Source organism: Physeter macrocephalus, chromosome 5 (genome assembly GCF_002837175.3).
Source record: "Physeter macrocephalus isolate SW-GA chromosome 5, ASM283717v5, whole genome shotgun sequence".
NCBI classification, from domain to species: Eukaryota; Metazoa; Chordata; class Mammalia; order Artiodactyla; family Physeteridae; genus Physeter; species Physeter macrocephalus.
Window position 1 is genome coordinate 19,794,155 of NC_041218.1, and position 23,530 is coordinate 19,817,684.

A 23,530-nucleotide genomic window follows, 5' to 3' on the forward strand; every position below is an offset into this window, starting at 1 on the left:
CGGTCCGGGAAGATCCCACATGCCGCGGAGCGGCTGGGCCCGTGAGCCACGGCCGCTGAGCCTGTGTGTCCGGAGCCTGTGCTCCGCAAGGGGAGAGGGCCCAACAGTGAAAGGCCCACGTACCGGGGGGGAAAAAAAAAAAAAATACGCCGTACCTTTAGGCTGTTTGTGAATGTAATCACAATTCACTCCCTCCCCATACATATACATTTCACAAAATACATCCTTATATTCTGAGTACTTATGCTGGTAGCTTTTCATCTACACTGAGACTATTAACTGTGGATGTCATAGGGAGAATGGCAGTTATAAACCATCAACATTATAGCCAAATTACCTAGAAAAGGAGACCAACCAGTTTTTCTGTTTATCTCTAAGCTAATAATGAGAATTGACTTACCAAATAGTATCTGCCTACTAGAGTTCTGGAGTTACAAAGTAAGGTCCTTGTGGGCAATTCTGGTATCAGACAGAAGTCCTCAGAGTAATATTTAAAATCATCCTATTCAGTGAACAAGCAATCTGTATCTTCATCTTATGGTTTCATGCTATGAGGCTAAATCATACTATAAGTGATCCAAAGCCTATTTCTATTAGAGTCAACAATCCCTTTCTTATGATAATGCAATAATTTTTCAGACTAATGAATCATGATGTTTTTCTGAAAATGTTCAATTCAAAACAAACACAGAATCTGTAGTGCTAAGAGACTATAGGTGTTGTTTTTTAATCATTTTGATTTTTAATTTTTGGAAGATATATCATCCTTTTCCTCAACATTTATTCAAGTTTGAATGAAAAGTTCCTGCTTCAGTTCAGAGTTTTGATCTTCTTGGCCGTGATGTGTTCCTTGGCCGAAACCCTAATGAGACTAAGTCTCCACGCACGCTGTCAGTCATTGATATCAAATGCTGGGAGTGAGGAGAAAGTGACTTTTTATTACAGAACTCTGAGGCCCTCTTTGGGGAGAAAAAGGGGGAAATGTGGTGAATGACTTCCTTCACTTTTCCTTCTTTCTCACATGGGGAGTACTTAGGACATATTCAAAGAAATGTTTATGGTCATAATAATTAAATAAGCAAAGAAACACCTTCTCTCCTTTTTTTCTTGCTTTGGGGACACATAAGAAATGTCCACTCCGGAAATCAAATGGACCAATCTCAATACTAAGAAAGCTTTATTCATAAGCTAAAATGAGAAACTTCTTCCTACCGTAGGATAAAATAACATAGAAAATAAGAATATGTCTCCTGGCTTTTCTCCCTCTTTGAATTTCTTGTACTACAGTTATTTTACATATTAGAGTCAATTCCCCCAAACAGTAAATATCCAGCAGGGTAGGTTATTGATTATATTTATGATAAGAAAACTATTCCCGACTTGGGGTCCAACACAGTATCAGAAGTCGGCCAGAATCATTAGTATAAAATCTTAATATAAGACTCACTTCCCTGTTCCAAGGCGTAATTACTGTAGTGAGGGACCTTGAAATGGCCACTCCATTAGTTTTAAGTGGTATTAATTAGGATTTATAATTTAGATCCTGAGTAACACACAGACACAAACATGGACCGGGTAAAGTTTTGGCGCTTTCTCTAAGAAATTGCCAATTTGAAGATTAAAAATATGACTAAGTAGTCTTAAAGGGCACATTTTTCATTCTAGAAAGGACATAAGCCACCTCAAATTGCTGCCAGTGTAAGGAACAACTGAGTTTAAAGCTCCATTTCACAAATTAAATTCTGGCTGCATTTTAACTTCAAGACTTTTTTTTCCTTCACAGTGCCAGAAATACATTCCAGAGCCAATGTTCTCAAGTGAAAACATACAGTGTTTAGACAAGCAGTAATTCGCTAGTAATGTTTCCACATAATTATTTCACACACAATTGCTAATCATGCCACGTGAGGGAAATCTCTAAACTAGGGAACATATATTGGCCATAAAATTAAATTATCAAACTGATAAATAAAGGAACAATGGTCCAATAAAAGACATTCTAAGCTGGTTCAGAGTATTAAAAAAGTCTGTTTTAGATACTTACAAAAGGGTAGCAATCTGGAACATTACCAAATCTTAGAAATATAAACACTTCCTTTCTCTTATCCCTGAAATGTTTAGCTAAAATTATTTTTCCCCAAAGTAGTGATATAATATTCAATAATTCCCCAGTCACTTACCATCATAACCTCTAAGGACTAAGATCTTAAAAAATTATTGAATGAGGTCAGCTCCAACAGTTTCCCCACCAAACCACATTCTCGATCTTAATACCCTCTCTCATGCCACTAACGGGCAGCGAGGGAGGTAGGTTAGAGCAACACCAGAGCTTCTGAGGGCATCCTCTTGCTGAGAAGCAAGACATTACATTCAAAGCACCTCTACTTCCCGCCTCTTGCTCAAAAGGAAAGGCACAGAAGGTGGTGATTCACAGTTATTAGTGAGGTTCACGCAGAGGAAAGCCAGAGAAACACTCAGAGCAGGCACACCTCTCCCTGCCTTCTTCAGAAACACAAATGAGCATGGAAGAAGTCAAGTGATAAATAATCTTTAGTGGTAAAAAAGTAATGCTTCACACATGGCAGGATGTGGCAGAGCATGTTATGGAGCCAGCTCGTGAAATGCTTAGCTATCAAATTAATTCCAGTTGGCTAGATATGAACCCTGTCACATATATTGAAAACCAGACGAAACATAACTAAACATAATGATAAAGAGCAATGAAAGTGGCGCTGGAAAAGTAATCATGAAGCTTCAGGCTTGTTTAATGATTGTGTCAATACGTGGAAAGGAGGAATTCCAGGGATCCAGAAGAAACCTCAGGGGGATTTTTGCAAACATTAGGAAGAAATTATACAAAGGGTTTGCAATATCAGTATTTTTAAAAAGGAGAGAGGGTACTATTTTAAAATAATAAGCTCAAGAAAATGTTAAGCTAAATTTTAAACCTTAAAATTATTTTCCTTTATGAGTGGTAAACTGAGACTTACCACACGACAAAAAAAGTCCGCTCACTATTCACTGCAATCCACCACAGAGAAAAATCACTCATTTCTTTCTCTTCCGGATATTTAAGGCAGGCGATGGAAAGCACAGGTATATTAAGAGAAATGAATTAAGAAAAATTAAATACTTCTATTGCTTGCCTTTCATAAATTGTTTCTGGCATTGTTTCCCCACAACTTCAAGTTTTTAACTGCTCCTCAAGCAAAACACAGTTGACTTTTGAACAACCCGGGTTTGAACGGTGCGGGTCCACTTACACGTGGATGTTTTTCAACAGTAAATACTACAGTACTAAATGGTCTGAGGATGGCTGGATCCCAGGAGGCAGAGGAACCTGGATACAGAGGGCTGACTATAAGTTACAGGCGGATTAAACTCCACATTGTTGAAGGGTCAGCTGTGTTCAACCAGCTGTTCACATTCTTTTTAGAAAAGTATAATCACTAACTGAACAAGTGAATTTTAAAAATCTGAAGAAGAATGGATATATGTATATGTATAACTGAATCATTTTGCTGTATACCTGAAACTAACACACTGTAAATCAACCATACTCCAAATATAAAATACAAATTAAATTTTTAAAAATTAATAAAGTCTGAATCAAACTGCTAATCATTTACTCAAACTTTTCCAAATAAACATATAGATGTGTCGACTCTTCCTCACATAAGGGTTAGGGTTAGCAAGATGATACAAACAAATGGTCTGGGTATGTTAGAATTGCTTTCCTCTCCTCTTATGGCTCCTACTCTATTATTCTGCTTTAAAATAACGAACAAGGAATGTATCATATACATTAAGAGATATATGCGTTTAAAGTCAATTTGTAATAGCAATATGAAGACTAGAATATTTGAGAATATGAAACTTGTCATATCTCATTGAAAAAAACAAGAGCTCACAATGGCAGGAGTCACTGGAGAAATAATGTAATGCCACGAAATACATGGAAATACATGCTTTCCAGAAGATAATGCCAATAGAGAGTGTTCATAAAGAAGCTATTCCAGTAAGTAGCACAAGGGCTCTTGAAAGTTTTCATTTCACTTCATATCAAGATTCAAAGCTAATAGGGAGATCACAATGTTCTATTCTAAAAATACCCAAGTGCTAATTCTTTCTTGCAATAGAGACATCCCTAATCTGTGTACAGAAATTTTCTTTCACATAAATTAAATTTTATTTTAAATATGCTTGAAAATTTACCTTGGGTAAATTTATATAATAAAAAATCTTAAGTTATGCAAATAATTACACCTAATTAACCAGTTAAATTCATAAAGTTTTCTTCTAAATCAGCCCAACTATTTTCAGATGCTTATCTTTTAGAAGCAAAACTAAGAGAAGGGTATAGTGATGAGACTAGACCACCATGACAAAGTACTCTGAGGTTCTGCTCTTGACCCGGCCTGCAATGTCTCTGGGACCCAGAGCTAGTCATATTGTGTCTTTTACTCTTCATTTTTTTTAACAGAAAAATCCTTTTTTCTAAGCCAGCAGGAGAATTATGGTTATGAACTACTTCCGTGGAAGAGTCCTAGAGCCTGAGAAACCTCCTATTTTAAGGGTTTTGAATAGAGGCACACCCTTGAAATACAGAGTAGGAGGTAAGGGCTCTGGGGTACTTTGGCCTAGGCTTTAATCCTGGCCCTTCTATTTGCAATAGGGTGATCTTGGTCAAAACACATCAACTCTCTAGGCCTCAGGTTCCTTACCTGTAAAATAAGGATAATAATAATCCCTACCACATAGAGTTGCAGTGAAAAATGAATTACATATACAGGTTAAAGCATTTAAGACATAGCTGGGTATATCACTAGGGCTCAATAATTTTAGTTATTTTTATTATTACTTACTTGAGACCTTTACGATACACAAGCAGATTGCCAAAGTGATACCCAGAAGGTATGCTTAGATGATCAATTTCATCCCACATTACCCTAACATTCCTAGAATTCAGAATGTTTCAAAACTATTATTTACTCTTTTATATATAACCTGAAATACAAGGATCCAAGATGTATACTCATTATTCTTTCTGGGTACAAGTAGGAAACAATATTAGTGTTCCAGAAATGCAATGTTTGCATGGCATCAAACTTTTGGTGGCAAACTGGATGTAAGCAATGCTAGCAAAATCACCAGGACTGCATCAATAAACTGACTCCTTAGGACTTCAGTAATAGTTTTCTTGGAGTTTGCTGTGATAAGGAGCATAGACAGCATTGATCCATTAAAGACCACGCCTGCTGCCTTAATGCCTTCCCTCAAGTAATTCAATCATGTTTGCTTGTGAGAGACTTTGAGTTATCTTAGGGACAGTCAAACACCACCTTTCTCAGGATATGCTAATATATTTAAATTACAGAGGGCCTTCCTGATTGCATTAGAAATGCATCCGTCTTCCCCTTCTTGTCTGCGTAGAGGGCATGCCACAGGCTTCATCACAACCAAATGCAAACTTCTTCTAGGCTGGGGTTGCTAATTATATTTAGAAGAGCAACTGGTTTCTTTCTCAGTAGTTATTCACTATCCACCAAATAATATCTGAAACAAGTGTAGCACATATAAACATGTTTCATCCAACTCCCAGGTAAATCCCTATGTGGATGTTTAATACAAGAATGGGTTTGGTAGAGTCTACAAGACTGAGAAGAAACTAAAAGGGAAAAAAAATTGAAAATTTAGAAATATCAAGGCCTATTTTTCAGAGAAAGTCGAAAAAAGGAAATGAGAAAAAATATCTAGTTCCGAGCAGTGCAGTTCACTTAAATTGCTAGAAAGGTTTCAAAATGGCAGCAGAGGCTTCCTTCCTCTCCCCAGTCCAAACTATGGATAAAACATCCTGCGGACTCTCCAAAGCCTATAACAAAATGCTCCTAACATTTACATCTGTAATGGTTTTTCTCCTCAAGAGAAGAGAAAATATGGGGAAATAAAAATTTTGACAGCCTTTGTGATGTTCAGTAAGTTGGAAGGATGTTTGCAAACCTCAAACCTGAGAGACTTGTTGACGCACCTTTTCTGACAGGCGACGTTAAACAAATGTCTCACATAGGAAGTACCTCTGGTGTGTGTGCTTGGGTTTGGGGAGGGGAGGAGAGAAAGTGCTTTATGTGCTGTCATAGGAAATTATCGGTCTACATGAAGGAGTTTTACAGATGATCATTTTAAATCAAACACAGGCAGCCTCTCAGCTAACAAAAGCACTAAAGATAGCAAAAGAGGTGACTTTCTCTCTGCTTCATCCTCATCTCTACAATGACCTAAATAAGAATAAGTACTCCTTAAATAACGTTACCACAAAACACATTTGGAAATTTTATAATTTATCTATTTGGATATCAAATAGATATCCAAGCAAAGATCTTAAGTTTGAATACAATGCAACTCCCTTTCTCATCCTTATTCTTCTTCTTTCCAAACATCACTAGTGACTGTAGATGCTACCATTTTCCCACGATAAGGCAGTTATTTTTCTATTCTAACATTTTCACTGGGTGTGGGTATATTAATTTCAAAATAAGACTGTGTCCTGCCCTGAGCCATCCCAAGATAATGTGTTAAGTGCTATAATGAAAATATGTCTAAAGCAAGGTAACTTAAAAAATTCAAAAGGAAGTCTCAAAAAAATTCAAAAGGAAACTCAACTCACATCTTGCAAGGGCGGGTGAGTGTAAGACCAGTAAAAGTTGATAGAGAAGACCAGACATGACTGAATCTGAAATAATAAAGTGTATGCCAGATAATGAAAATGAGTAGAAGGTTGGCATGGGCGGGTAGATTTTGGATAGAAATAAATCAATGTGGGTAATAGCATGACAGACCTAGGAAAAGGAAAGGTCTAGTGAGGGTCTAAAGTATAAAAGGTGAGTGTAAGATCTGTATGGATAAGGTCAAGAAGGACTTATACTCTACAAAAAGTCATTCCGACTGCAGTAGCAGATAACAGGAAATCACAAAGAAGAAGGAAGCAGCACAATCATTCTGGTAGAGGTATGGAAGACAGATTAGAGAAGTTTAAGTTTAGAGTAATGGGAACCAATCAGAAAGCTGAGAGAGTAAAGCAATGGCAACAGGTATGGGAAGGAGAGAATGGATATGAGACATAATTATGAAGCAGAATTGACAAAAAATGAATGACAGTGCATGAGTCAGGTAAGGAGGATAAGAGCTTTCTAAGTGGATGCCAAGATTTTTTTGGTCTGGATCACCAAAGAGCTGGAGGCATCCATCTCTCAGGACAGGCAATAAAGGAAGATTAGAAGCAGAAGATTTGGCATAGGATGTAGGTATGCACAGGGGAGTAGAGGTTGGGGATGGAAAATTTAGACAGATAATTATTATTGGTTCAGTTTTAGACCTGAACCTGCTTCCTGGACCTTTGGAGACAGTTCAGTTTGGAGATACCATTTTGAAAGTTATAGCTAAAAATACTGAATGGGTGAGATAATGGCAGAGTAAGCAAAAAAGAGTCTAGGAAGGCTCTGTGGAGAACATGTGTTGAGTGAGCAGGTAGAGAGAAGAGAAACATAACAAGACTGAGAACGAATGATCTGAAGAGGAACAAGAGGCCAGAGACAGTGGTGACAGAGAAGCAAAGAAGGAAAAGGTTGAAATACAAAAGCAGGATCAGTTGTGTAAAAATAGTAATGAAATCAGGTAAGACAAGGCTGAAAAATACCCTTGAGATTTGGCATTGAGACGGTGATGGGTCGGGTCAAGAGTGTGCAAATGAATGGGCAGGGAGGGAAGGAAATGAAGAGCACAGCATATTCTTGAACAGCTTAGTAGTAAGGAAACAGGAAACTTAAGGGATAGGTTGGGGATGGGGGCGGGGGTGTGTGTGATATGCAGGATTAAGAAAAGAGATTTTATAAAATGGGAGAGGTTGAGCATATTTATGGGTCCCAGGGAAGGAGCCAGGAGGGAGGAAATGACTGAAGACAGAGAAGTGATAGGAGCTAACAAAAAGAACAAGATCCCAGAGGGCATTGAGGGAAATGGGACTAAGACTAGAGGAGAAACTGCCTCTGAAAAAGGAAAGGCCACACAAAGAGATGTACCTCTACAACAAATAAATGCCTAAGAGTAAATAGGAAAAATTAAGGAAATTTAGCACTGGTGGGATATGGACTTCTTTGTCATGGATCTTCTTCTATTCTCAAATTACTACAATGCTTTAATAAGGAACAAAGGCAAGGACAATGTCTGGCACACATTAATGGCTCAATAAATATTTGCTGAAAAAAAGGAGTAAATGAGTAAAAAGTAATTAAGAGAAAAATATGATTAAATTGAAGAATTTTCCATGAAATTTCAGTTTATTTTAAGTACATTCAACTCCTAGTGAATGTCGGAGTTGCATCTTGAAAAATCAACACATCAATCAAAAATATGTAAAAGAGAAAAAGTAATGAATTAAGGCTTATAAAGAATAGGGCTTCCAACTTTCAGAGAAGGAAGTTGGGTCCTTTTTATTCTTCAGTGAAATCCTCATTTCAATTTTCTTGAAAGCTTCAAAATAAGAAAGAAGTGTAGATTCACTCAGATGCATTTCTGAGTATTGATGCACCTCTATCAAACCCGCTCAGCATTTCTAATTCCACTTTAAAGAATCGATTTAGTAGCCTCTTTTCATACAATTTTCTTTGCTATTCTTATTTCCACTCTGACATTTAAAAAATAAATAAAATATGCAAACGAGATATTGATGGCTTTGCTGATGCCAGCACCCCAAGCACACTGGGCACAGCAAGAGAGCTGCCCATGGGTGGCAGGCATCTCTGCTGACAGGGAGTTCTCGTGGCCACAGGAGAGGCTGCAGATGGATTAAAACTCAGAAAACAAAGTGGCTATGACAAACGTGACTGGACAGAATATACTATATTCTAATAACCGAGTAGCTAAAGTGAAGGCAATGAATAATGGTAATTAACAATAAGCTCAATATAGTATAAAGAGGTTAAAAACACGTATCTTTTAATAAGCAAGAATTAAAATGCAAGACTCCAAGACCTACTAAAAGAATACTTAATATCCATCAAGTTTATTTTGTGCTTTTAAAACCTGCCTACCCACTTACCAATGACTCATTTGCTCAAAACATTTTTACTGACTGTCCGTTATGGACCAGAACCACACGATTTACCTCCTCACTACAATTATGGTAGAGCCTCTCAGCTAGGCCTCGGCCTGCTCATTGCTTGCTGTGATATTCCTACATATTAATATTTGCCTAAGAATGTTGACTTAAGTTGCCAACTATCTTTCTCTAAGATAATTCTTAATTCTGGGTTATAAGACATTTTACTTTTCTTCGTGTTGAAATTCTTGTTCTTTATTAAAACTGGCAAATTATGTTGGTTCCAATTATTTTTTCACTGACGATTCATAAATCCCAAAGTCTGGGAAATACAGAGTCAATTAATTTTATCTTCCCGGGCTTTTACTTCCAAGGACACAGTACATATTCATTATCTAAGTAGTCTGGCTTCTGGGCACCCTGGCTCACCACCTAGCCCACCTAGCTAGACCACGCCCCAGCTGTCCCCACAATCTCTTACTTGCGTGGGTGGCTCCTTGGTCCCACAGGATAGGAAAGCAAAAGATTTCTTGAAAAGTTGTTTTGAAGGAGTTTAAATTGTAAGCAGGTCTTCAGACCATAAAATCCTAAAAAGTTCTCATTTACTCCAAAACGATAATTAAATATTGTGTTTTTATAACTGCAAATTTCAGTGGTATACTGATACAGTGACTGACATAAAGAAACCAACTGCTGCTACTACCTCCAAAAACATGGTAACTGACACAGACATAATGTTACACCAAAGAAGCCAGGCACCAAAGAGGACTTATTGTAGTATTCCATTCAGATGAAGTTCAAGCACAGGCAAAACCCATCTATCTACAACCAAAGAAATAAGAACAATGACTACCTATGAGGGATGGCTATCAACTGTCAATAGGAGGAAATCTTCTTGGGGCACCGAAAATGATATCAGTGTTTCATATATTGACCTGGGTCATGGTTACATTTTGGGACACATATGTAAAAATGCATACAAATATATGAAAATATAAATGTAAGGATTTGGACACATTAATGTATTAGGTTGGCCGAAAAGTTCGTTCTGGTTTTTCTGTAAGATGTTCAGAAAAACCTGAACGAACTTTTCAGCCAACCCAATATGTCATATCCCAATAAGAATGAAAAAGAAAAAAAAAAAAAAAAAAAAAAGATTAGCTTTCAAAATATTTACAGATTTTGAATTCATAGAGCCCAATTAAGTAAAATACTTCAATATTCTTTCACTAAGGAGCAATATCCTAGAAACTTTCTGGCATTACACTTTTTTCTTCTTGCTATGTGTCAAATACTTCTTACCTATTTACAAGGTGGTAGCTTACAGGAATAGGCTTTAAAGAAAGCTCAATGAGTTTAATAATAATAATTACTAAGTAATTAAAATTCTCCCAGAAGTACTAAAAACTACTCACTCGAGGACATCAAAAACTCCAGTATCTATTTCAATTGCAAAAGAAAAGAAAGGACAAACCCAGCATTTCCAAGTTCAAAACCAATGCTCTTACCAAAACATTAAATTAAGGTAATTAAAAATTAAACCTTCTCTTATGGTACTTCCACCTCAATTCTTTAAATCTGGTTGTTCTTGCTTCTCTTGCTTGAATCAAAGAACACTCCTTTCTCACTTATTAAATAACAAAGTCTCAAAAAAATACTGTGCTTAGTTTGAGGTTTCTTTTTGTTTGTTTGTTTTTAACTACAAAAGGAAAATTAAAAGGGTTTCTTGACCATGAAATGGAAAATATTTCACTTGCTGTATGACGTGTTTAAAAAAAAACAGTAGGCAGTATTAATAATTAAATGTTCAAATGACAATTACTGAATGTAAGAAAGTTGATAATGACCAAGCAAGAGCCCTATAACGAAGTATGCAAAGCAGAAATAAGAGAACAAAATGGATGCGGGGAGGGGGTGTTTTCTGAGAAGCAAAGGGAAGGGTAAATTAATCTTCCAAATGATACAGAGAAACAGTGTATAGCCAACACCCAGAAGGAATATAAGTTATTAAAGGGAGAGACCACATTTTTCCTCTAGGTATTCCTATGTTATTTTTGATACCAAATTACATTATCAATTTAGGTTTCAAAATCAGATGTAAATGGGCCTCCAGCTGGACAGAAACATATTTCATTGAATGCTGAATAAGCATATTTTGGCTACTGCAGTCCAAGACAAATACATGTTCAGAATACATAAAAAGCAACACACAAATTATGTAAACATTTTGCTCTGAAAAGAATCTCCTCTACAGTCTTTCATATGTATGCTTCCAATAATTTTAACTGATCATTAGAAAATTTAATTGATAATGAAAAGAAAATCTGCAACTAGAATATCAGCTTAAATCTAGGTCAAAATCATGGCAGCAGTCATGATGATTTTAGGTTTACTTGAAAATATAGTTTTAGTCCCATATTGGCTTTACAGCAGAAGCAAGCATGCCTTCTTTTTGCCTTAAGAGTCACTGTAAGGGTTAACTTATAATCACATGTACCAGTTACTGGCACAAGGAAAAGAAAAAAAGGAAAACACAAAAACAGGAGCAGAGAAGAAAAAAAGACAGACAGTAGAAGGAACTCCATTGTAGAGAGGGGCGCAGTTTCTCTAATAACTGCTCTATGTACAGTCATGGTCTGAGTGTCTCTCTTACTCTGTGTCGGAAAGAAGAAAGTCAAAGCTGTAATGACACAGCCTTGGTCAACTGTAATGCCTTGACCTGGTCAGTGATAATCATGAGCACTAAAATGAAACATAAAAAAGGAACCCAAATGATCAGGATTGGAAGAAACACTTCCATCCAGAGTTCTGAAGCTACATAGTATATTATAAAGAATTCCAATCATATATTTAAAGAATGTTGACCTTACAATTCAGCATCTTGTTAACTGCATCTTTTGATTACGCATCTCTAGGAACGATACTGTCTTCCAAGGAAAACTTTCCTATTTTTGAATTGCCTTATTCACTAGAAAATTCTCATTATGTAGAGTCAAATCTCTCTACCATCCAACCAACTAACTAGTCCTAATCCAGATTTAGAAAACAACAAAAAACAAAACCGCTTTATTTCTTTTAAGTGGCACATATATTTGAAATTAGATATCAAATCCTCTGTTTTTCACTAAGATTTTCAGTTCTTCCTACCGTTTCTCATAAGGACCGGCCTACGCTTTTCTGCTAACTAGACTGGCTTGTCTTATCTCTCTTGACATTGTTGCTGAAATGTGCATTGATATGTTGGCTGGAACCGTGACTGACTGCAATTTATTCCATTAATATAAAATTGCCAGTTAGTTGCAATCAGTGTTCAGGCATATATCACACAACATATTTTGAAAATAAAAAAGTAAGAGAAAGCTTAGAAAAAAAATTTATAATCTCCAAACGTTACTTAGTTTGAAGACTAAAAGCATTTAACATTTATTATATAGATTCCAAAGCAGTGATTCAAATGTGGGGTTTGAAATCTAAATATACCTCCACTCAAGTGTTTCACAGGCCTTCACAGGTCAAACAGTCTGAAAAGACAGCAATATTTTTCATAATTCTGAGGACAAGGAAAAAACCATTGTATTTCATAAAAATGCAATAAGACAGCAAAATTTCCTCCCATGCGTGAATAATGTATGACCTACAATGTTATTTGCTAGACTGTCTAATCACCAGCATCTTTCAAAATGTCTATATAAGCTTTAGCTCATTAAGAACAAACATGTATCGGTGTAAAAATATCACATACCTGTGATCACTCAGAATGATATTCTGCCAAATGCCAAGGCACACATCAAACTGACATGTGTGGGCCAACTTTTGTGCATTTCTCAAGGATAAAAAATAGTGGGAAAAGAAATACAAAATTACTTCACTCTATGACATTCACGCTAACTCCAATAATCAAACACACACACACGCGTGCTATCTACCTATCGATCTATCTACCTATCTATTGATCTATCTACCTATCTATTGATCTGTCTACCTGTCTATCGATCTATCTAACTTTCTAATATCAAGAAAGAATCCAGGGGCTATGGTACCCTTGTAAATAAAGTTAAAAAAAAAATCTAACAGAAACAGAAGAAGCTACATAAGAAAGCTTTTAAAGCAAGGTTTCTTCTATTAGAAAAGGTTTTATAATCTTGAAAAGGGCTTCTATAATTCATGAAAGAATAATAAGGCAAAAGCTATTTTATGCAACCATAAGCTTAGAAAAGGTGAAAGGAAAAAGTATCTGTTTCTACTATATAACTGCTATCAATAAAAACAAAATATGAGTCTAAGTTAAAAGAGTTGTAGTTTAGGATTAATTCTATAAGAAAACCCAAATTTCTAAATTCACCTCAACATTTCTATATTTTATCCTTTAACAAACACTTTATAGTTACAACAGAGGTAATCAATGATAAAAAAATGTATACCATTTTTAGGTACAAAAGAAAGATTGATCTATTTCAATATCATTACTAAAAAAATTTCCCTTTATATTTTAATTCATATCTGATAAATTCACTTGAAATCAACAAATATTGCTAAGCACTTCTATAAGTTACCTATTAATTCTTTAAACAAATATTTACTGTGTACCCCATTCATACAGAAGAGAAATCTGAACCACCACTCCCTTTATTGTGGAAGTAGTGTTAGGAAAAGATTTGAGAAAGGAAAGATCACGAAGGGCAGAAATCCAGGATATTATAGGAAAGCAGACACGGAGTTCTGAAGACCTAAAACAGTCTTACCAAAGTAATCCACCTATAAGCAAGTTAGTACCAGAAAAAGCTGAAAAGACCTTTTCTGCTAGAGCATGTTTAGACTAATAATGTATATAATTCATAGTTGTTAAGTAATTATTCCTGAATTATTTTCTATAAAAAACAGATTTGTTGGCAAAGCTTATTACAAAAAACAAAACAAAACAAACCACAGGCCTTCTGCAAAGCAGCCCATCAAACCATACTACGTCCTTAAGAGAAAACAACAATTTATAGCTCAGCTGCAACTACTGAAAAACTCTCATGTATCTGGAGTGTCACACAGGATAAGCCCTTCATAACATGTTGATAGACATGAACGGCATAACAACATTTGCTCAGTATCTTTGGATAATACTGTCAAATTTGGCTATACATCAGAGATTTATTTTCCATTTCAGGAGATGTAATTGTTAGGAAGGACAGAGGACTTTCACTACACCCAACAGAGGAGCGTTAATGGCTTCACGCTTAAAAAGAGGGCTTCCTGAGTGTCCAAGCTACAGTAAGATGAAGTCTTAGAAAATAGTTTTTACCTACAGCCATTCTCTCAGGCTTTTAAACAGTTGCCTATACTGCTGCTAACTGGAAGCTTCTACAGCTGACAAGATTAACTTTTAGAAGGTATTCTTCTCCATAATTATGGACAAATATGATTAGACGGTATGATTACAAGTACTTGTTCCTACTGCTATTTGCCCGAAGAAAGGCACACAGACAACTAGAGAGACACTGTCTATCACCAAAGCCCATGTGACCAGGAAAGTTTCATACCCCTAACTGACCTAAATGCCAGCCTACTCCTTACTGACCAATAAAGACTTTTGGTTCTACCCAGGAAGTGTTTCACCGCTGCCTGATTTAATGAAGTGTGGGTGAAAATAAATAGTGAAAAATGCTCACAGCCTGAATACTGAATATTCCAGTTGTGTTCAACAGAGGAAGCATCAGTGACATTTTTGCAACTTTAAATACCATCACCATCCACCATGTCTCCAGCCTCCTACCACTGCTGAGTCACCCCAAGACTGCAAACATCTGTTCTTTCAATTATCTCATAAGAAAGTACTTCATAAATGCAAAGTGTTCATTATTCTAAAGAGCCAAACGCCTTTTAAAAGCTGGTTGACGCAAACAAGCCAAAGAAACAATGCACTGTCATTTGGACTTTTCAAATTTTAAATGTCAGGCCTTTGGAGTCCCTAAATATTATAAAAGCACTTCCCCATCACAAAATCACAAAACTTTAACGACAGAAAACAAAATCCAGACCAACCAACTTCTCTATTTTATAGCTACAGAAAACTAAGACACACAGTGATTTGGCCAACATCAAAAACTAAAAAGTGGTCGATCACTTGTATCCCCTACTCCGCCCACTTTCAATGGTCTATCTTCTCTATCATGCAATATACATAACTCCTTTCCATTCAAACAATGACTCCAGTGCTAAAAGAATGATTAAATAAATCATTTAACAAATTAACTTCCCGAATTCATTCTAATTGCAAAATTTAATGTACATTCTCTGCAGTAGATAATTAAGGTTAAATGAGATCACGATGGTGAGACCCTAATCCAATAGGGCTAGTGTCCTTGTTAGAAGGGGAAGAGACTACGTGAGGACACAGTGAGAAGACTTCTTTGGACTCCTGTGTTCTCACTTCTGACTTGTCCTGCCTCTAAACACTTGGAATTTTTCTTTCTCAAACCCTGATGGGCTGCATTAAATCCCACCACCTTTCTTTGATGACTTCACCTTTAACACTCAAAGCCTGCAGATATGAGATGGTGAGTATAACAGTCAAATACATGACTTTGTTTCCATTAGCAACACATTAGTAACAGTCCCCACTAATGTGACTAATTGTTCCAGAATGCATGCAATAATAAATGCATACCGTAAAAAGAGAGAGAGAGGTAAAGCTTTAGACTGTTTTCGAATACTTCAGTTAGATGCTGCAATCATTTAGATTTTTAAGGTAATAATTCTGTTTTCACCCATTTTTTGCTATATGAAAGAACTGTATTAACAAACCTAAGGCGCAAATAATATTTTTAGGTTTTTAGAGAATAAAGAATAATAAGAAATAAAAAATCATAGGGAAAAATAAATTCTCACTCCCTTCCCTCCCCACAAAATCCCCAAATATAGCAGCCACAAAGTAACTTCAAAGTTCCTGAAATGGCTAGATTATATATTAATTGTAACTAAAAAATATTACTCTATATCAAACTGTGGTTGATACCGCAATAAAATGCACACTTTATTGGTAAAGGTTTATTTACATTTAGATCATGGTTAATAATAACCATGGTGTAATTATTCAAAAATTTCTATTTTTGAAAAAAAAAATCTAAATGCACATCAGACCTAGACAAAAGAAAGGAAATATGACATTAAAATTTCAACATTAATGTTAAATTAATCTTCTTTCTGTTCCCCCAATTCAAGGTCTTTAAAATAAAACCCATTTATTACAGTGAATCCATCCATTCCTCTTAAATGTTTCCAGAGAAACTAAAAAATAACAAATATGTCACTGGGAGCAGGGGGTAGGGGAGCAGGTATTAGTCCTACCATTTTCTAGGTCTATATATTAGTCAAAGTATTTCAGAATCTACCTAGGTATGGCTAGAAATCTTTTTATTTCAATACGCTTTTGTTCATATTAGACCCACAGGCAGAAAAATTGATTAGATGACCTCTTATCATTAAAAGCTTACATTAAGGGTTTAATTGCACACAATGTCTTGTTAGGCTGAGTAAAGCAAGCAAGATAAAGATTACTGTACCTCACCTTTCTAAAACTTCACTCTCTAAGAGACAAACTGCTGGTTTCTTAACTAGAAAGAGAAAATAGTAAAGAAAAGCATTAAATAAACAAGTCAAGGAGCCAGCAGAGTTAATGGGTAGTGAACCAATTGGAAGTCGGTATATTTGCCTCCAGAACCTGGTATGGTTTCTTAGTGTTGAGACTGCAGTGGTTGTGAGAAAAGTACAAGAGTAAGTTTGCAAGGTTACCAGATCTGGGACCTTGTACAATGATTTTATAGGAGGGCAGTATAAACAACTGCTAAGAATACATAAACCAGCATAATGGGAATCTGCTATGTGGTCTTCTTAGCAGGATGATTCAGTTTCCGATACTGAAAACCTTTAGGCTGCAAAGAAGGACTGCCAGTTGAATAAAAATTATGAAAAGAATATTTTAAATAAATGAAGTGTAGAAAACCCATATGAAAAGTTTCAGGAAGACAGAGTACAAGAGTTGCTACACAAAGGGGAAGAGCAACAATGAAAAATGAAGGACCCACACACTTGAGGGTGTCTCCCTTCCAATAAAAAACACTTGAGTTTACCAAGAGATAGTGTAAGAAAACAATGACATACTATTTAAATAGGTGTTGGCTTGTGATAAAAGCCAACTTGTGATAAGCCCCTTCCAAATGTACTCTTTGAATATGATGTAAGTTATAAATAAAGATTATTATAATCAATTAGAGAAAAAAAAATTGGGATGCAAAAATAATGTGAGTCACTCCATACAAGTAGAAACACATTAGGAGGCAAACTGGGTAACAGGATATGTAACTGCTCAACAATGTCAAACTGGTTTCAAGAGAAGCTGCACCAATTTACACAGTGTATAAGAGATCCCATTGATCCACATCCTCTCCAATAATTGGGTGTTTTCAAGCTTCTTAATTTTTGCCACGCACACAGCTACGAAGTGAGTACCTTTAGGCAAGGGTTTGATCTTATTATTATTATTATTATTTTGGTTCTGCAGGACCTGGCATAGAATCAGAGTCCAGCAAATAACCTGTGAGTCAAACTGAGGTAAAGGAACCTAGATTTGAACCTAGATAACTTGTTGTGGTTTCCAGTTTTAATTTTAAAATTTGTGTTTTTTCTCCATCTTTCAATTCTTCTATACTATCTCTCCCACTATGTTATATTGTCTTTGAAATAATAAAATGCTAAATCACATTCACTTTGAACTAGCATGGAAAAAAAATATATAAGCAAGGGGCACTCCGAAGGATAGAAAATGATCTCTATACATATTTTATTTAAAGAATCTCATAAAAATAAAAGTGACTGTTTCTAAACAAGAGTCCACATCTAATTCAGAGACAAGAACACATCATAAGCATTTAATAAACACTTCAAAAAAGTGTTGATTATGAATAAATGAATGACTATAGGAGAAATGAGAAATGTTTTATAACTGTAAAAATGAAATAGTATGATAATGAACGCTGATTCTTCTCATTATCAAAACTAAACTTCTAAACTTCATTTATTTGTTTGTTTGTTTATTTATTCAATTTTTTTGGCTGTGCTGTGTGGCTTGCGGGATCTTAGCTCCCCGACCAGGGATTGAATCCGGGCCATGGCAGTGAAAGCCCAGAATCCTAACCACTAGGCCACCAGGGAACTCTCATAAACTTCTGATCTTTAGAAGAAACAATAAATGCAATAATCAGCCAATGCTGAAGTGTAAAAACTAAAAAAAAAAAAAAAAAACAAACAAACAAACAAAAAAATAACAACACTGAAAGACCTTAGTCATTTGAAGTTCCATAATCCCATTATGAGCATTCAGCTGAGGCTCTATAATGGGTCTGAGAAGTAAGGTTAAAAGCTGACCCAAAGGCTAATTTAAAGTCTATAATGATCACCTGCTTAGGAAGGAATTAATTCACCTTGTAGACCACATAATAGTCTTGTGACTTCCTCAACTATTTGCATTATGCCACAAAACTTTCTCCAGTTCTCATTAATAATAAATTAAAATATTGAATGAAAGTAGAGACCAAACTAGTGAGTAAAACTAGTAGGAGTATTATCAAGCCTTAAAACAACTGTCTAGTGAAGCAGCACAAATATAAGAGTAAAAAAGAATTGTCAAGAATATATTAAACTCTATCAGTATTTTACCAGAAATGCATTTTATTAAGTGTGAAATAAGTATGTACTTTTTCCATTCTCTTAACTTCGCGTTTAAAAAGATAAAATAAGTTTATGGGAAAAAAATCTCTTGAAAAGTGGTTACTGACAACACTGCTAAAGAAACTTCTAAAGGATTTCTTCCAGAGTTAAAAACAAATGTAAACATAAGGATTCCATTTATTGAAGACATAGCATAACTTGGCAGTAAATTATGGCATTAAATCTAGGTTAGAAGATGCCTATAATGATTAAGCTATCTTTCCATTTTCCTAACAATTAGCAACACTAAGTAGAAATCAGTTGTAATTGGAAAAGAGAGTAAGTACCAAACTAATTACCGAAGTCAGTTGATAAGTATGATAGTTGTTAATTTAGAAATTCTAAATGTTGTAATTTACTTATTATATATTCATATATATACACATATATAATGAATTATATATGTAAATTCATTGATTTATAAATATAAATTGATATATACATATAAATCAACTAAATTTACAGAGGAATAGTTTTAATTCTCTTAATTCCATGATTCTTAACTCACATGAATTTACTTGCTGCTAAAACTTTTTTTTTAAGGTTAGTGATGTTTCTTCAAAAACCTCTTATTTTTAATTGTGTGAAAGTCAGGTATTTTTGTAGTTCAACTTATATATTTGTGTTTTCACATTTAAAATTAATTGGGTAAAATTCTCCAGTATAATTTTTTAAACTGGTTACCTAAATAAGAGATTTGAATTATACTAGTTCTAATGATGTCAATTTAGTAAGTGTTGGTTAATGAGAAGGTAGGATAATTCTAGCAATAAACCGTTTCTGTTTTGGAAAAGTATATACAGTATTATCTCTGGCCAGTTCAGTAGCATTTGTTTAACTGTTATACCGAATGCCTCAAATATTACACGAGTTACCTGAGAAAGTTAAGGTGATGATCTGAGGTACCTAACTTTTAGTGAGCTCAAGAGTTTCTGGTCCATTGTATGAATATACAGCAAAACTAAACACTGGCTCATTATAGAGAAAACATACAATTAATATTATATTGTATATCTGTGTCCCCAAAGTACCCTTTTTTGTTGTACTCAAAAACACATAACATGTAATTTGGGCTTCCCTGGTGGTGCAGTGATTAAGAATCCGCCTGTCAATGCAGGGGACACGGGTTCGTGCCCTGGTCGGGGAGGATCCCACATGCTGTGGAGCAGCTGAGACTGCGCACCACAACTATTGAGCCTGTGCTCTAGAGTCCGTGAGCCACAACTACTGAGCTCATGAGCCTAGAGTCCGTGCTCCGCAACAAGAGAAGCCACCACAATGAGAAGCCCGTGCACCGCAACTAAGAGTAGCCCCCGCTCGCCGCAACTAGAGAAAGCTCGTGCGCAGCAACGAAGACCCAACGCAGCCGTAAATAAAGAAATTTTAAAAAAAACCACACACACAACATGTAATTTACCATTTCTTAACCTTTTTCAAATTAGAGAAAGCCTGTGTGCAGCAACGAAAACCCAAAGCAGCCAAAGATAAATAAATTTTAAAAAAAACCACACACACAACATGTAATTTACCATTTCTTAACCTTTTTCAGGTGTACAGTACAGAAGTGTGAACTATATGCACATTATTGTGTAACATCTGTAGGATTTTCTCATCTTATAAAACTGAAACTTTAGATCCACTGAATAACCACAGCCCTTCCCTCTCCCCTCCCCCGCAAAAGTACCTTTTTAAAGGTATTTAGGGCTTAGAAGGTTTTTAAATGGAAGTATCACAGATTCTTATTTTCTTAAATCACAGTATCACAACAAACGGAGCATTTTAATAGATTTCATTCTAATCACTAACAAGTTTTATCCTTCAACATATAAAACCACATATTTGATCGATATAATGCCTTTCAGTTTTTGTAAATCATATTTGTTCAGAGACCTGCCAGTTCTCAAAGGATATCTGAGTCATTAGTTTAAAACAGACAGATCATGGCGCTGCTATATTTTCCTGTAAAGGGCCAGTAAGTAAATATTTTAGGCTGCGTGAGGTATATGGATTCTGCCGCAAATATTCAACTCTGCAACTAGAGCCCCCAGACTGTTATGGGCAATACATAAATGGATGAGCCTGACTCTGGCAATAAAAATTTTTTTACAAAAACAAGGGACAGGCTAGATTTATCCTGTGGGCCATAGTTTGCCAACCCCTGAAATAGTTAAGGGATAGTGACAAGGAACAGGACAGGGACAGGGAGTAGTTAAGAAAGAAAATCAAATAAATGTATTTAGGAAGAATTACTCCTGAGACCAAGTAGCTACTTAGTAGGGTTGACATTAATTTTCTATTGACGAACTTTGATTGTGAGGTCCTATAAAATGGAAAAAGTTCTTTTTATGACTTGTTTCAATGCTGACTGACCTACTGGCATTCAGTACATTAGCATAAATAACGAAAATATTGATCTTCAGTAAGTACATAGGATTTGACTTACCTTAATAATGGATGGAATATGACAGTAATGTTTCTGGCTCCAGGTTTGCAGACAAATTTTGTTCCTCCACCTTCAATTAAGTTGTCATCAGGACCCCCTTTCAAAAAAAAATAAAAGAGAGATTAGCTTACCAGAACTTTTACAAAGAAATAAGCCTATCAGATGTATGTTACACTATCACAAGGAAGATCATCTCTGAAAACAGCTGCCTTTAATATTTACAAAATTATTTGACTTTGAATGACTTGATCCAGTCTTCCTCATTAAATAAGCAGTGGATTCTCATTTGCACTCTGGAGTGAGAACATGGAAGCACAGTAAGAATAACTGTATATTTAAAGAAACAATGCAAGGATACAACCCAGTTAAGGTTAAAATTTTGACCTCTAATCACCACTGTCAACCTTGTACAGCATGGCACGTGAAAACTTCAGGGGAAGGAAGAAGTGCCATTCAGGCTTGTCTAGGGCTCGAAAGGTTGGAGCAGAGGCCCATATGAACCTCACCAAGCATATTTCATCAAATCTAAGACCTCACTAACTGTAAGTTACACTATTGTTGTAAGTAACACTAAGAAAAAAAAATCCTGCTAACTAAAGTATACATGCTTCCTTATTATTTGGAATCTTCTTTTTTTTTCCCTCTTATTGAAAAGTTCTTTACAGTTTAAATACACAGAACTAGGTTAAATAATTCATAAATAAGTAAATTTAAGGATTTATTAAGGTTTTTAAGATAAAGAGATATTTAGCCAAGATCTCTCACACACATATAATAAGGAAACATAAGAAAAGTGAGTTGGTTAAGGTATTCTTACAACTATTTAACATTCAGAGTCCGGCTCTTCCGAATGGCTCAGAGTTGTCACTATCTTTGTTTTCTGAACAGTTTCACTAAGTGGATTTCTTGAAGGCGTACATCCAGTATTTTACTCCAAGCTGCCGATACCAATTCTGCAAGGTTTAATGTTGACATGTTCTTGATGCTATTAGAAGGTTTAAAGAGAAGGGGTTCTTACAGCAACCAAGATTAATACTCTTTCGTCAAATGGTCCTTAGGAGGTTCACTAATTGAAATACTGAAGGGTCGTGATGGGGAGAATGACCACTCAGCTCACACGTACTGAGGCAAAAACAACTCATTATGACTATCTTCTGGTCGATAGCCATTAAGATGTCACTGATTTAAGATATATGCTAATTTCAGACTTTAGAACGTGACGAATGTACATCCTGGGATGTGGGGAGAAGTGTTCTCCCGCCCCCCCCTTCATGTTTCTATGCATTAGAATGAAGCTCAATTAAAGTAATCCCTGGCCTCTGTCCACCTTTTACCCACTCGAGGGAAGTGAACTAACTCCTGTGGTAAAATTGAGAAGAAAAAGCTGGGCATGCAGAGCTCAGCAACCCCCTTATTCCACTTTAGAAACCAGAATGCCTGTACAAAGTCAGCGTTGTCTCACTAAGTTTAGCAGTGAAGGTCCTACCTTGTCAGAGAAGGATAAAGTGGTCCAGTACCTTCTATAAGTAAGTAAATTTGTCTAATTTTGATGTTCAGTCAGCAAACTCATTTAGCTCTCTTTAACTAGGCTACATCTTTCAGTCTAGCTTATATCAACATAAAAGTGGTATTTCACCTTCCATTTACTTACTTATATTATTTCATAAGAGTGTCAGAACTCTGACAGGAAAGGTAGATGCTATTTAATAGACTTTCTCAAAACCCTAACAATCTACACTTACAATACTGCATTTATTTTTGCTAAATTAAAGTTTCTTTTTAATTATAGTTCTCTGCATGATACCAAACATAAATCTCACCTGATATGTTATCTGCCTTAATGGTCTCTGAGGCATCTTGGAAATTGACTGATAAAAACATGTGAAGCTTTAGAGATCCATAGCCTGGATCATCAAGACTTCCCAGAGGCATCAGAGTCTAGACAAATCCCATTTGGATCAGTCGTTTCCACCAACTAATCAAAGGATGGTTTTTCTTAAGAAAAACAGAAACTGTAATGGCATGTACAGCTCTAGATTCAAAATTATGAGCTGTTTGTTCTCATCTGGAAAAAAATCCTCTTGTATTATTATATTTGCATTGGAGATAGCAGTGTTCTGCTAAGTCAGTGATTTTGCTCAGTTAAAAGAAAAGCAAGGGCTTCCCTGGTGGCGCAGTGGTTGAGAGTCCGCCTGCCGATGCAGGGGGACCGGGTTCGCGCCCCGGTCTGGGAGGGTCCC

General features: G+C 35.8%; 1 protein-coding gene across 7 annotated transcripts in view; it reads right to left on the reverse strand.

Annotated features, from left to right (window-relative positions):
* Positions 1-23,530, reverse strand: part of EXOC4 (exocyst complex component 4) — an 869,227-nt gene that overhangs the window by 443,848 nt on the left and 401,849 nt on the right. For 6 of the 7 annotated variants that reach the window (XM_024130229.2, XM_024130235.3, XM_028489724.2 and 3 more), the window contains exon 10: positions 21,291-21,387. In XM_024130229.2, coding sequence (XP_023985997.1) covers positions 21,291-21,387 — 97 coding nt within the window. Of the gene's footprint in view, positions 1-16,644; positions 16,696-21,290; positions 21,388-23,530 lie in introns of those variants that run through there. The other variant, XM_028489729.1, reaches the window with a different exon arrangement.